The sequence below is a fragment of the Rutilus rutilus genome, assembly GCF_951802725.1.
Source record: "Rutilus rutilus genome assembly, chromosome: 18".
Lineage (NCBI taxonomy): Eukaryota > Metazoa > Chordata > Actinopteri > Cypriniformes > Leuciscidae > Rutilus > Rutilus rutilus.
The window spans coordinates 36,518,401-36,533,400 of NC_140231.1; the positions used below are offsets into that span (position 1 = coordinate 36,518,401).

At 41.8% G+C, this 15,000-nt stretch overlaps 1 protein-coding gene across 4 annotated transcripts in view; it reads left to right on the forward strand.

Annotated features, from left to right (window-relative positions):
- jmy (junction mediating and regulatory protein, p53 cofactor) overlaps positions 1 to 13,824 on the forward strand; it is a 19,785-nt gene extending 5,961 nt beyond the window's left edge. The window contains exons 2-11 of one of the 4 annotated variants that reach the window (XM_084387673.1): positions 1 to 60; positions 2,919 to 3,069; positions 4,650 to 4,819; positions 5,179 to 5,344; positions 5,425 to 5,621; positions 8,195 to 8,260; positions 8,757 to 8,843; positions 9,827 to 10,343; positions 10,900 to 11,061; positions 11,289 to 12,420. The exon at positions 1 to 60 is cut by the window's left edge and continues 114 nt beyond it. In XM_084387673.1, coding sequence (XP_084243799.1) covers positions 1 to 60; positions 2,919 to 3,069; positions 4,650 to 4,819; positions 5,179 to 5,344; positions 5,425 to 5,621; positions 8,195 to 8,260; positions 8,757 to 8,843; positions 9,827 to 10,343; positions 10,900 to 11,061; positions 11,289 to 11,425 — 1,713 coding nt within the window. In that variant the 3' untranslated portion in view covers positions 11,426 to 12,420. Of the gene's footprint in view, positions 61 to 2,918; positions 3,070 to 4,649; positions 4,820 to 5,178; positions 5,345 to 5,424; positions 5,622 to 8,194; positions 8,261 to 8,756; positions 8,844 to 9,826; positions 10,344 to 10,899; positions 11,062 to 11,288 lie in introns of all 4 variants that reach the window. The other 3 variants (XM_084387672.1, XM_084387674.1, XM_084387675.1) reach the window with 3 other exon arrangements.
- Positions 13,825 to 15,000: the final 1,176 nt, after the last annotated feature.

Consider the following 15,000-nt stretch of genomic DNA (forward strand, 5'->3'; position numbering starts at 1 on the left):
CTCCTGCAGCCCTTCAGAGACATGCGGGAGCTGGCCATGCTGCGCAGACAGCAGATCAAGGTAACGACCCCGTCGTCACGGCGACCGCAGCATCCCAGCACATCACGGTCACGCCCCCGTCGTCACGGCGACCGCAGCATCCCAGCACATCACGGTCACGCCCCCGTCGTCACGGCGACCGCAGCATCCCAGCACATCTCGGTCACGCCCCCGTCGTCACGGCGACCGCAGCATCCCAGCACATCTCGGTCACGCCCCCGTCGTCACGGCGACCGCAGCATCCCAGCACATCTCGGTCACGCCCCCGTCGTCACGGCGACCGCAGCATCCCAGCACATCTCGGTCACATTACATTACGTCCATTTTCTATGAAATTCAAAAACATAATTACCGTGTTGTCTCGTGACGAGAGCGATCAGGGTAACCGCCTCTGCTGTAGTGAGCTCGCGCTGCGCTGCCGTCTGGACTTTGAGCCGAGCGGATGAATCTCGCGCGGTTCATATGAGTTTCGTTCCGCTTTTGGCACATAAACATTATTGAACTCTTGATATCGTTTTATCGAGAAATATTATATCGCGATAATTATCGTTTTATGGCCCAGCGCTACTCTCCTCCCAGAGAGCATTAGCCGTCAGTTCACAGTGTGGATTACCCAGAGACCCGATCTAGTCCAGCTAATGTACAACTGCTGCTCTAACCCTAACCGCAGGTCTACAGAGACTCTTCTGTGCTCGTCTCACATGGCTGGTTCATGTATGGACATGCGATACCCACACTGCACCTCTCTGGTCACCTGACACTCGATCCCCCATAATGCCTCAGTCACTCATTCATCTCCTCATGCATTCATTCATGCGCTTCGGTGGCCATATGTTCGTCTGACTCTAAACACACACCTGATGAAACACACACACACACACCTGATGAAACCCACACACACACACCTGATGAAACCCACACACACACACACACCTGATGAAACACACACACCTGTGATCAGCATCTGTCATTCCTGCGCGTGACGCTTCATAACTGTCATGTAAATGTGTTTATTATCTGTGGATTACAGTTCAGAGATTGTGTGTGTGTGTGTGTGTGTTCAATATAAAAACCCATAACTCAGACAAAACGCATGTAAATGTGTGTGTGCAGTATTTGCATGAGTGTTTGTGTTGACGAGGGGTTATATAGTGCCACTGATCTCAGGACACAAACCTGAATTGTCAGTTTGTCAGAAGGTCAACCGTAAAAACGGAGTGAGAGGGTTATTTGCATACAGGTGTTGTGTTTCTGTGTGTGTGTGTGTGTGTGTGTGTGTTGAAGATCTCTGAAGACTTAACTAGTCAATCTTAATGAAGTCATGCTGAGTCCAACACACACACACACACACACACACACACACACAGTTTAGTGTTCAGGAATTTACACACTGGCAGCTCCAGTCAGTATTGAAGTGTTCCTGTTATCCTCCTAATGTGGTTTTGGCGTCTCTTCAACAGGTTTACACGCATCCAAGATTAAAACACTGATTTCCTCATAATCCCCACCGCAGCGTCAGCTCTTTCCTCTCAGTGTCTGAAACGCTTCGCTCCGCCTCTCTGAGAGCTGCTCTGCTCTGATTGGTCAGAAAGCAAACGCTCATCATCATATCTGACTCTCAGCTCTTGATCTCAGTGATACGAACAGTAACGATGGCGTGGGTTTCACCGTATCAATCTCAGAAAACAGCGTCTTCTCCACATGAACAACACGAACCAAACTCTCCAGTCTCAGATACACTACAGTGTTTGAGGGCGGAGCTAAGAGATGCTGCTCAGCCAATCAAGACCACAGATGGCATTATGCTAATTAGTTACAAACCGTCACCAACAGCTTTACTACACACTGCATCACTGTTGTGTGTGTGTGTGTGTGTGTGTGTGTGTGTTGCAGAGGTCAGTCAGTGTTTCGTTAGATGATGTTTTGCAGTGTTTTTTGTGCTGATTTCCAGGGGCATTTTTACCTTTATAAGTGCAATTTGAACATGGAATTTTATTAAATGTATGTAAAATTCTTACATTTAATCAATAAATTTAATTAGAGTATAACGTTATCAATCAGTATCAACAGAATCCCTCTTTGCACTGCAGATGTGGCACTGAGATGCATAAACACTGCCGTAAGATTGTTTTTTAAATTGCATATTTAATTATGAATGTTTATTTTTTTGACAAAAAAGGATAAAGAAAATATACCATATGATTACAGATGAATAAACAACAACAACATATATTCATAATTGCTTCAGTGTTTCGCCGTTGCGGAGACTCTCTATTCATTATTTTTATTCCCAAGTGTTTGTTTGTTAGGAATGAAATGACTAGAATTTATTCCCAGCTCTACTGTTGAGTCCAGCGCATCATCAGCGCTCGGATTCACTTCCATGGTGCTGTCAGTCTGTGAGGGAAACTAAACGCTATTGGCTATTTGAAAAGGGGGAGGAGCCATTCAATATGTCCCGCCTTAGCTTCCTGTTTCAGTGGAAATGACGTCACCGCATCAAACAGAGCTGCGCGCTCCAGGGCACTTCAGTGGGACTTTAAGGGGTCATTGTTACAGTGTAATTATATATTTTAGGAGCGAGTAATGATAATTAACTACATGTACTTACTATAGGGTTAGGGTAGCATTAGGGTTAGGTTGAGGTTACATGTAATTATGCAAAATTTAGTATGTAAGTAACATGCGTAACAAGGACACTGTAAAATAAAGTGTACCATTATTAGTTATTATGATTATAGTTATGGTTCTTGGCTACATCACGCAGGGAAAGCGTGCTTGGCCTGTTTATGAGTAGCAAAGTCATGGTGCACGTGGTTACAGCAGTGATGAGGATGTTATCTGACCTGTGTGTGTGTGTGTGTGTGTGTGTGTGTCAGATCTCGCTGCAGACGGAGCGTCTGGGCCCTCGGCGCGTGGACTCGTTACGCAGGGAGGATGAGGACTGGCAGAGGAAAGCTCACGCCGCTGTGCTCTCCATACAGGACCTGACCGTCAAATACTTCGAGACCACCGCACGCGCTCAGAAGGGTGAGTCACATGACCACCGGCGAGTCACATGACCACATACTTGCTACTGATGCAAAAAATGCAGAAAATCGAAACCGATCCGAATTTTTTTGTTTGGGAGGCAGTGTGTAAGAACCTTCAGTGTGAAACATGAGACCTTTACATCTCTGGTTCTCAAGCAGCAAACGCTTTCTTCATATCATTACAAAATATATCAATATTATCGTCCAGCTTTAATCTCCTATAAGATGTCATAAACATTAACATCATGAATTTGAAACAATGTGGTTTCTATACAAATACAACTGACTTGAACTGGACTTCTAAAAGGGCCGTAAAATAATTTAAAATAAGACAAAACAGCTAAAACTCAATGTAAGCTGAAGTCATATTTCTTCATTTAAAGGTGGGGTATGTGATTCTCTTTTTTGTCCATTTTTTCAAAATCACTTGAAATCCTATTCCTAACCCACTTACAGCCACTGAGTTAGAAGCACTGAAATGAAAATGAAGTAATTTAATCATCTGTGGAACGGGCAGGACTCGAAAAACTCCAGCCAATCATTTCCAAGACCACCTAGAATCATTGGACAGTAAGTGCGTCAATCAAACGGTTGTACCATCCCCCCTCCCCCCATCCCCCTCGCGTGCGTGACCGCGGGAGACAGAGAGAGGGTAATGGGTGGAGTCAGCGCCAGCGTTCGAGGAAAGAAGGTAGGACCTTCTAGGCCGGTTTGCAAATCCCATACCCTACCTTTAATGTTACATTTTATGTTGGTAAGATCTAAAATATCGGGGGGGTTTTGTGGAACCTTGTTTTCGCCACGAATTAAAAAAAAATGTATCTCAAAATTCTAGATTTATTTTCTCACGATGTCCTATTTTATTTTTATTCTGCAGAATAAACAAGCTTCTATATTTTAAAGTTTTGAAAAGTCATGTAAATTTATTGGTAATAAAAAGTTACGTTTTTGGAATTATGTAATTATGTTACGACATTGCCACTCCTAGTTTCAGTAAATGAGCCGCTGTCGTTATAGAGGAAGGATTTGAGATGTTCTGTTCTCTAGAGATCGACCGATTCATAAGTTTTGCCGATATATCGGTACCGATGGTTGATTGGTGGAGCTATCGGTTATTGGCACAGTACGAGATGGCTGAGACTGCTGGCGTAACGCAGAGCGAGAGCGCCCTCTAGAGGCACTGACCCTCGTGTGTTTATCACGTGAAACTGCACGGCGATCACCAGCTGCGATGCGCAGTTAAAACGCCGACAGCGAGACGGGATGAAGACAGAACACGAAAGTACATATTGCCATATCATTATAAAGTAATTAATTCGTTGTTGCACACGTCATATTTATTTAATTTAGCACATTTCAGTTCCGCACTGTTTTACTTGGAGTGTTATGTTTGTTTTTTATCCAGTATCCATTTTTAAAAATATCGGTTGATCGGTTATTGGCATGTACGGTCAAACCCAGTGATCGCTGTCGGTAAAAACCACTATCTGAGACCTCTGTTCTCTCTCTCTGTTCTCTCTCTCTCTCTCTCTCTCTCTCTCTCTCTCTCTCTCTCTCTCTCTCTCTCTCTCTCTGCAGTGATGTTCGAGCGCATGCGGGCCGACCAGAGGAAGTTCGGGAAGGCAGCGTGGGCAGCGGCTGTGGAGCGCATGGAGAAACTACAGTACGCCGTTTCTAAAGAAACACTGCAGCTGATGAGAGCCAAAGAGATCTGCCTAGAGCAGAGGAAACACGGCCTGAGAGAGGAGGTACATGGGAGGCCCGATGGGCATTAGACTTGCGCAGACATGTGAAACATGGACGAAACGCATTAAAACACTTGCACGTTCACATTAGACTTACGCAGACATGTGAAATGCATACAAAACACATTGAAACAGACGAAACAGATTGAAACACAACACACACTCTCTCACACTCACACACACACACACACACACACACACACACACACACACACACACACACACACACAAGCACTTACTCTCTCACACACTCTCTCACACTAACTCACTCACACACACACACACACACACACACACACACACAAGCACTTACTCTCTCACACACTCTCTCACACACACACTCACACGGTCTTCTCTCTCAGATGCAGGGTCTTCAGGACGGTGAGGATGCGATGGTGCGTCTGGATCATCTCGAGACGCTTTATTACGAGCTTCAGCTGCAGCTCTACGAGATCCAGTTCGAGATCCTGAAGTACGAGGAGCTGCTGCTGACGGCACAACTGCAGAGTCTGCGCAGACAGATGAGCGGTGTGTGTGTGTGTGTGTGAGAGAGTGAGTGTGTGTCCTCACGCTGTGGCCGCTCACCCTTCATGCCTGTGTGTGTGCAGAGAGGCAGGAGGAGGTGGTCTACTACGACACGTACGAGAGCCCTGACGCCATGAAGGCCACCGATGACCCCGCGACCCCTGTGACCCCTCTGACCCCTGCAAGGGAGGACGAAGCCAGGCTTCAGCAGAGGTCGAGGCAGCTGGAGGCTCGCAGAGGTCGCATTACCGCCAAGAAGGCCTACCTCAAACACAAGAAGGTAACACTCAAACTCAAGAATGTAACACTCAAACACAAGAATGTAACACTCATACACAAGAAGGCCTACCTCAAACTCAAGAATGTAACACTCAAACACAAGAATGTAACACTCAAACTCAAGAATGTAACACTCAAACACAAGAATGTAACACTCAAACTCAAGAATGTAACACTCAAACTCAAGAATGTAACACTCAAACTCAAGAATGTAAAAGAATGTAACACTCAAACACAAGAAGGCCTACCTCAAACTCAAGAATGTAACACTCAAACTCAAGAATGTAACACTCAAACTCAAGAATGTAAAAGAATGTAACACTCAAACACAAGAAGGCCTACCTCAAACTCAAGAATGTAACACTCAAACACAAGAATGTAAAAGAATGTAACACTCAAACACAAGAATGTAACACTCAAACACAAGAATGTAAAAGAATGTAACACTCAAACACAAGAATGTAAAAGAATGTAACACTCAAACACAAGAAGGCCTACCTCAAACTCAAGAATGTAACACTCAAACTCAAGAATGTAACACTCAAACACAAGAATGTAACACTCAAACACAAGAATGTAAAAGAATGTAACACTCAAACACAAGAAGGCCTACCTCAAACTCAAGAATGTAACACTCAAATACAAGAATGTAAAAGAATGTAACACTCAAACACAAGAATGTAACACTCAAACACAAGAATGTAACACTCAAAAACACGAATGTAAAAGTATGTAACACTCAAACACAAGAATGTAAAAGAATGTAACACTCAAACACAAGAAGGCCTACCTCAAACTCAAGAATGTAACACTCAAACTCAAGAATGTAACACTCAAACACAAGAATGTAACACTCAAACACAAGAATGTAAAAGAATGTAACACTCAAACACAAGAAGGCCTACCTCAAACTCAAGAATGTAACACTCAAACTCAAGAATGTAACACTCAAACACAAGAATGTAACACTCAAACACAATAATGTAACACTCAAACACAAGAATGTAAAAGAATGTAACACTCAAACACAAGAATGTAAAAGAATGTAACACTCAAACACAAGAAGGCCTACCTCAAACTCAAGAATGTAACACTCAAACTCAAGAATGTAACACTCAAACACAAGAATGTAACACTCAAACACAAGAAGGCCTACTTCAAACTCAAGAAGGTAACACTCAAACACAAGAATGTAACACTCAAACACAAGAATGTAACACTCAAACACAAGAAGGCCTACTTCAAACTCAAGAATGTAACACTCAAACACAAGAATGTAACACTCAAACACAAGAATGTAACACTCAGGGCCCGTCCACACGGAGACGCGTTTCGCTGTATACGTATACATTTTTTATCGTATTGGCGTTTCGTCCACACGGATCCGGCGTTTTGGGAGACTGAAACCGCTATTTTTTGAAACCGGGTCCCCAAGTGCATAAATCTGAAAACGACACCCTTGCGGTTTCGTGTGTACAGCCAATCCGTATATTTTGTGAAACGATGATGTCATCACATCACTTGTCGTCTGTCACGAGTAACAGCAACAACAATAATGGCGGACTTATATGATTGTATTCGTGCTGCAGAAGCTACTAAGCCTACTAGCTTTATTACAGCAAAATCTATTGCTTCTCTGCAACTGTGGTGAGCAAAAAGCGATAATCTTTGTCTTCTTCTTCTTGGTTCGTATACAGCGCGCAAGGTTATGCGCATGCTCAAAGTCTTCTTCTCCGTGTATAGTGCATCTCTGTGGCAGAATTACAGCGCCCCATACTGGTCTGGCATATATACTACACCGTTTTCAGTCGGTTTCAGTGGTTTCGTGTGTACGCAGATATTTCTTGAGACGACGCCATGTTTACGGAATTTTTTTTTAGAACGAGAAAAAAAAAAAAATCGGATCGGGAACGCACCGGCTTCGTGTGGACGTGGCCTCAAACACAAGAATGTAACACTCAAACACAAGAATGTAACACTCAAACACAAGAATGTAATACTCAAACACAAGAAGGTAACACTCAAACACAAGAAGGTAACACTCAAACACAAGAAGGTAACACTCAAACACAAGAAGGTAACACTCAAACACAAGAAGGTAACACTCAAACACAAGAAGGTAACACTCAAACACAAGAAGGTAACACTCAAACACAAGAAGGTAACACTCAAACACAAGAATGTAACACTCAAACACAAGAAGGTAACACTCAAACACAAGAAGGTAACACTCAAACACAAGAAGGTAACACTCAAACACAAGAATGTAACACTCAAACACAAGAAGGTAACACTCAAACACAAGAAGGTAACACTCAAACACAAGAATGTAACACTCAAACTCAAGAAGGTAACAGCGAGAGTCTGAATAGTGTGTGAGATTGCGCGTGTGTGTGTGTGTGTGTGTGTGTGTGTGTGTGTGTAACACTCAAACACAAGAAGGTAACAGAGCGAGACTCTGGATAGTGTGTGAGATTGCGTGTGTGTGTGTGTGTGTGTGTGTGTGTGTGTGTGTGTGTGTGTGTAACACTCAGAGCTGATCGATTACACTGATCCGTGACGATCTGTTCTCAGGAGATCTGCATCTTCAATCACATGCAGAAGCGGCAGGGCGGCGTTTCCCAGAGTGCTTCGCTGCAGGTGCGAGTCCAACATCACAGTCCTCATCATCAGGGGGTGTCCGTGCAATCATGACATAATATACATAACATGTTAATAAAACATGCTTGAAATGAAAATAAAATGACAAATTAAATTAATATCTGTAGATCAAAAGTTCATAGACAAACAGTATATTTGAAAAGCGATAGAAGTTTTGGAACAAAAGAGATTCGGTCTGTTTATCATGCAAATAAAATTATATAGTTTGAAAAATTTCAGAGTAATAACTGATGTTTTGTTAGAAAAATAATGTGTAGTTTTCATAAATTTAGACTGTTAATGGGTTCGGGTGGAATCTCATATATCTCAATAAGATCTCAATAAGATTTCTCATAAATATTCATACAGATACAATATGCTTTTTTATAAGCTTATGTTCCACCGGGTCCAGGAATGTAAAGGTGTGTTTAATGCATTAGGAGGGTTGGATTAGGATGATTATGGCGATGGTGAATCAGCTGATGTGTGTCCACAGGAGGAAGAGGAGGAAGAGGAGCAGCGGCTCTCCAGAGTCAGTCAGGAGAGACAGAAGACACTGGACCGACTGCGCAGCTTCAAACAGGTCAGACATCATCATGATCACAGATCAGTCTCCGTCAGTGAGTCTTCAGCTGGTTATGGAGTCTCGTTCTGATGACTGTTATTGTTAGTTAACCCTGAAGACTTAAAATATTTAACCCTCATCCTTCCCTCGTGTTGTGTAACATCTTTCTCTCGGGGGTCAAAATGACCCGAAGCCCTAAAATAAAAATAAAAATGTTTGTCCGGAAAGCTTATTTGATTTCACTTTGATAATATTTTGCAATGCAATTTGTTTGGGAGATTTACGTTTAAATTACTAGATTTGATCAATAAATTATAAATAAATATTAATCTAAGCACATTCCTCACATTCTTTCAACTTAAATTCAAAATAACTCACAATTTCATGCATAACCCTTTTAATTCAGCTCAAAAAATCTTACATTGGGCGTCTCTGCCGACCTCTTGTGGATAATAATAATATAAGATGATATTTCATGACTCTAGATGGGCTTATAGCTCTATATGGAGCAAATGAGCTGTTCCGCTGGGTCCTAAAGCCAGTTTTCTTCAGTGTGCACTCAGATACACATGTAGACATTATAAGATAATTTTTGAGTAAAGTTTTAGCATTCTTAGTTTGAACTTTGGCCATTTTTAGGTTGTCCTGAAGCATTCCTCACATTCCCTCACATAGAGGCTCATATTGACCCGTGAGGGAAAGATTTATTACTTTTTAAAATTTCAACCACAAAGCTCCTCGAATCCATAAAAAATTTTGTTTGTGTATTCATGGTTCAAGTGCGACAAAAGTCCTAGGATCTTGGACCCCTCTGATGAACACTAAATGTAAAAAAGAAAAAAGAGTTTGGGGTCAAAGTGACCCGAGGGAAGGATGAGGAAATAATTTGGGTAATTGAAATGAAGCTAAAATAAAATATAAATATTAGGTGGAAACCTTAAACTCATCAATGAGTTCTGATTGGTCCATGTGATTCTGATGCTGTGATTGGTCTCCTGCAGCGTTACCCGGGTCAGGTGACTCTGAAGTCCACGCGTGTGCGCCTGGCTAACTCCAGGAAGAAGGCGGGAGCGAGCGCTAGGCCGGAGACGCAGGCCGCTAGCGTTCAGACGGACGACGCTCCGGCTCCGTTACAACATTCGTCTGGAGCGCCGGAGCTCCTCAGACCCGACAGCTTCCTGTCTCTGCCCCCGATGGGCGGAGCTATCGCCGAGGCCCCGCCTCCTGTGCACGCATCACTTCCTCCCGCCCGAGAGCTGTTGCTGCTGGACTCCTCCACCTCGCCCATCTCCCCTCCTCCCCCTCCCCCTCCGCCTCCCCCTCCCCCTCCCCCTCCCCCCTCTCTGGAGGAGACGCCCAGCGCCGGTCCGGCTCAGACCCGGAGCCCCGTACGCCAGCCGGAAGCGGACAGTCCTCTCGGGCCGTTCACCGCGCGCTTCTTCGACAGCAGTCAGCTCCTGAACGCCAGGAAGAAGCTGAGGAAGACCTCGTCACTGGAGTCCAACCAGTGGAGGAGAGGTGAGGTCACTTCCTGTCACATTCCTCACTCATTCACGCATCATCAAGCTACACCTTTGTTATTGTTTTGAATAATCGACCTCTAGAGGTCAAACTTACATACTGTGCCTTTAAATCTTCAAGCTCAAGAAGGAGTGGTGAGGTCACTTCCTGTCACACGGGTTCAACACAGGCGAATATCGTCTGCAGTTAGAGAGCTTGCCGTTTAGATAACGGAGCAATCACCACATTAAACATTGGTCATGTGAAGCGTCACGTGACCTGCGAGATCAGCCGAAGGTGGACGTTAAACGTAACTTTAATCAGAAAACAAATATAAATGACAAAATGAGCGGCAGCAGATATTAGCGTAATAAACAAGGAACAGGCTCTCGTGCCCTGAAGCACGATACAACTTCACGTTCGCTCATCCATAAACATGATTACCATCGGCTGTGGAAGTGTAGACAACAACTCCCATGATTCCACACTCATTCCACAGCTACACCTTTGTTTTTGTTTTGAATAAGCGACCTCTAGTGGCCAAACTTACACACTGTGCCTTTAAATCTTCAAGCTCCAGAAGATACGCAAGAGACTTGGACTGAACTGACTCCTCTCACACATTCAGTGTTTGAATGGAAAATACACACACAGTTATCAACATGCCCGTCTTGGAAGAATTACTGTAAAACAACAGGGAGAGATGTGATGCGTGTCAGTATACTGGATTCGTGCAGTAAGTCTTCAGCTTTAATAAGAATCAATGTTTCATTCATACAGTGAAGATTTTTGCAACAAAAAATATATTAAAAAAAGTTGCAGTCATGAGAAAATTATATAATTATGAGATAAAAAGTTGCAATTGAGAGAAAAATGATAAGCTTTATTTATAAGCGCTGAATAAGAGATTTGCTGTAGGCTGTAAGTGTTCCTCACCGTAGCGGCGTGCTGTGGTGTCCTCAGCGAGCTCCCCGATGGACGAGGTTCTGGCATTCGTGAGATTAAAAATGCAGTTGCAAGAAAGAAGTCAATTTGAGATTAAAAGTCACAAATGCAAAAAAAAATGTTTTTTAATTGTGAGAAAAAAGTTGCAATTGTGAGAAACATGATATAATTATTAGACAAAAGTCCAAATTATGAGATAAAAGTCCAAATTATGAGATAAAAGTCCAAATTGTGAGGGAAAAAAGTTGCAATTGTGAGAAACATGATATAATTATGAGATAAAAGTCCAAATTGTGAGAAAAAAGTAAAAATTGTGGGAAAAAAGTTGCAATTGTGAGAAACATGATAAAATTATGAGATAAAAGTCCAAATTATGAGATAAAAGTCCAAATTGTGAGAAAAAAGTTGCAATTGTGAGAAACATGATAAAATTATGAGATAAAAGTCCAAATTGTGAGAAAAAAGTAAAAATTGTGGGAAAAAAGTTGCAATTGTGAGAAACATGATAAAATTATGAGATAAAAGTCCAAATTGTGAGAAAAAAGTCCAAATTGTGGGAAAAAAGTTGCAATTGTGAGAAACATGATAAAATTATGAGATAAAAGTCCAAATTATGAGATAAAAGTCCAAATTATGAGATAAAAGTCCAAATTGTGAGAAAAAAGTTGCAATTGTGAGAAACATGATATAATTATGAGATAAAAGTCCAAATTGTGGGAAAAAAGTTGCAATTGTGAGAAACATGATAAAATTATGAGATAAAAGTCCAAATTATGAGATAAAAGTCCAAATTGTGAGATAAAAGTCCAAATTGTGGGAAAAAAGTTGCAATTGTGAGAAACATGATAAAATGATGAGATAAAAGTCCAAATTATGAGATAAAAGTCCAAATTGTGAGAAAAAAGTAAAAATTGTGGGAAAAAAGTTGCAATTGTGAGAAACATGATAAAATTATGAGATAAGTCCAAATTGTGAGAAAAAAGTAAAAATTTAGAGAAAAAAGTCCAAATGTGAGCTGAATAAGCGTTATTTATAAGCGTTGAATAAGAGATTTCTAAGTGTTTTGCTGTAGGCTGGTCATTCTGTGTTTTCCTCACTGTAACGGCGTGTTGTTGATGTTGTTGTTGTTGTGGTGTCCTCAGCGAGCTCCCCGATGGACGAGGTTCTGGCGAGTCTGAAGCGCGGGAGTTTTCACCTTCGTAAAGCCGAGCTGCGGGTTCTGGCGCCGGACCCGGACGAGGACGACGAGAACAACATCTTGGCTCAGATCCGGAAAGGCGTTCAGCTGCGTAAGGTGCGGCGACACGAGCGCGGGTCAGGCCTGGACTCCAGCGACCCGCTGACCCGCTCCATCCACGAGGCCCTGAGGCGCATCAAAGAGGCCTCGCCCGAGTCCGAGTCCGAGGACGAGACCACTCCCGGCGCCGACTGGGACAACTGAAGCCTTCAGCACGCTCACTCTTCATCTGTGTGTGTGTGTGTGTGTGTGTGTGTGACAGCAGGAGCAGAAACGGGGACTAGCGGACCAAAGTTTGGACCAATTATGATGTTTTAATGTTTCTGAAAGTCACCAAAGCTGCATTTGTTGATCAGAAATACCATAAAATAGTGAAATATTATTACAGTGTAAATCATCTGTTTTCTATGTGAATGTATAATATATTCTATATACTATAATATCCTCATATTAGAGTGATTTGTGAAGGATCACGTGACACTGAAGACTGGAGTAATGATGCTGAAACTTCAGCTTTCATCACAGGAATAAATTACACTTTACTGTATATTCACATAGAGAACAACTATTCTAAATTACAATAATATTTCACTGTATTTCTGATCAAATAAATGAGCAGAAGAGACTCTTTCAGGAACATAGATCTGACGTTTGGCCGTTCCTGAACACAGCGCCTCCTGCTGTTCATCAGCGTTATTACGTTTATCTGCTTGTAGCTTCATTTATCTCTCGTATGAATTAACTTGATTTATTACTGTAATGTTTCCTGTGTGTCCGGCACTGAATCATCCGTCAGGCCTGTAGTCTGTAATGAAGGTCTCGTGAAAACCACGTTTACCCACAATGCTGTTCTGTCTGCAGCCATGACGAGTGACACTGCAGTGTGTTTTTTACGTTTTTCATCACATGTACTGTATTTAGCTTTTGATATTATTTGTTTTAATCACATTAATTGTTCTGTATGTTCTATGCATTCTTACCTGGTCAATCAGAGCCGTTTTCCCGCCGAAACACTACAGTCGTGCGCGACCGTGATCACCTGATCGTCACTCCACATGTGCAATATTATATTAGGAACTGAACGCGTGTGAAACACAACGCAGATCCAGCGCATGTTTGCCTAGAGGACACCTGTATTTATTGAGTTCAACTAAATATTTAAATATGTAAAGCAATATCATAAAACGTACAATGAATTTTTTTTTTTTATTCCAATTTTGCTTTTACTCTGCTTTTCCAACATTGTACTCCTAATAGTTATTTTAAATTTGCATTTTGACCCTTACGTAAATAAAGTTTCAAAAGAAAATGTGTTTATTTTTTGGGCCTGTTTGTGTGTGAACGTCTTTATTCTGAGTTCAGTCAATGACACTGTCTGACCACTGGGCGGCGCTGACGTCACCAGGGGGCGTGTCTCAGCCCACGTTCGTGCTCATGAATATTCATCTACAGGTGAACAGGCTTCATTTCTTCACCTTCAATCTAAATACCCCATTTGGCAAATGACAATACTAAGCAAAACAAGTTTAATATTGAGCTTTTAAAATATTCAAACTATGCAACATATATCCAAATTTGCATATCATTCCAGAATAATCAAATACATCAATATTTTAATGTAAACCTGATTTAGAGTCTCATAAGGAACATTTAGTCCATCCAAACCTGACCGACTTTCCGTCTGTGGAACATAGAGCAGAGGTTTAGCAGAATGTTCAAGCTGCTCTTCTCCAGAAACATGATCATATCTCACCATATGATCTGTGTGAGGTCACATGACGGATCCGTGAGGAACAGAGAAGGAATCGCACGCAAACACGTCAGGACACAGTTCACCCCAAACCCAGAGAATAACGTGAGTATACTGAAGCATGAGGATGTGCAGAACAGGAGTCACAGGAGATTCAGAGGAGATCAAGGAATCGTCATGACAATAATCCCACTAAACGATCCGGAAGCTCTTCCCATCGTTTCTTATTTTGCTTCTCATTGGGGTGAAATAAATGGAAGCTTGTTTCCGGCAATCGCATAAAAAAGGTAGTATCTCATGATTAGGGCTTCTCACAACTTTTTATCTCACAATTGTGAGTTTATATTTTGCAAGTACGACTTTCTAACTCACAGTTGCAAGAAAGATATTAAAATTGTGAGATAAAAAAAGTTGCAATTGTGAGAAAAAAAGTCCATATGAGATTTTAAAAAAAGTCATGAATGCGGAAAAAATTCAAAATTATGAGAAAAAAGTTGGAATTATGAGAAGAATTATGTAATTATGAGTCAATTGCAAGAAAAAAAGTCAAAATTGTGAGGAAAAAAGTTGCAATTATGAGAAAATATATATAATTGTGAGATAAAAGTTTAAATTGTGAGAAAACTAAATCGGTTACAAGAAAGAAATCAATGAGATCAGTCACAAATGCGAGACATAATTCTAAATTATGAGACAAAAGTTGCAATTGCAGGGAAAAAGTCAATATTTGTGAGAAAAAATAT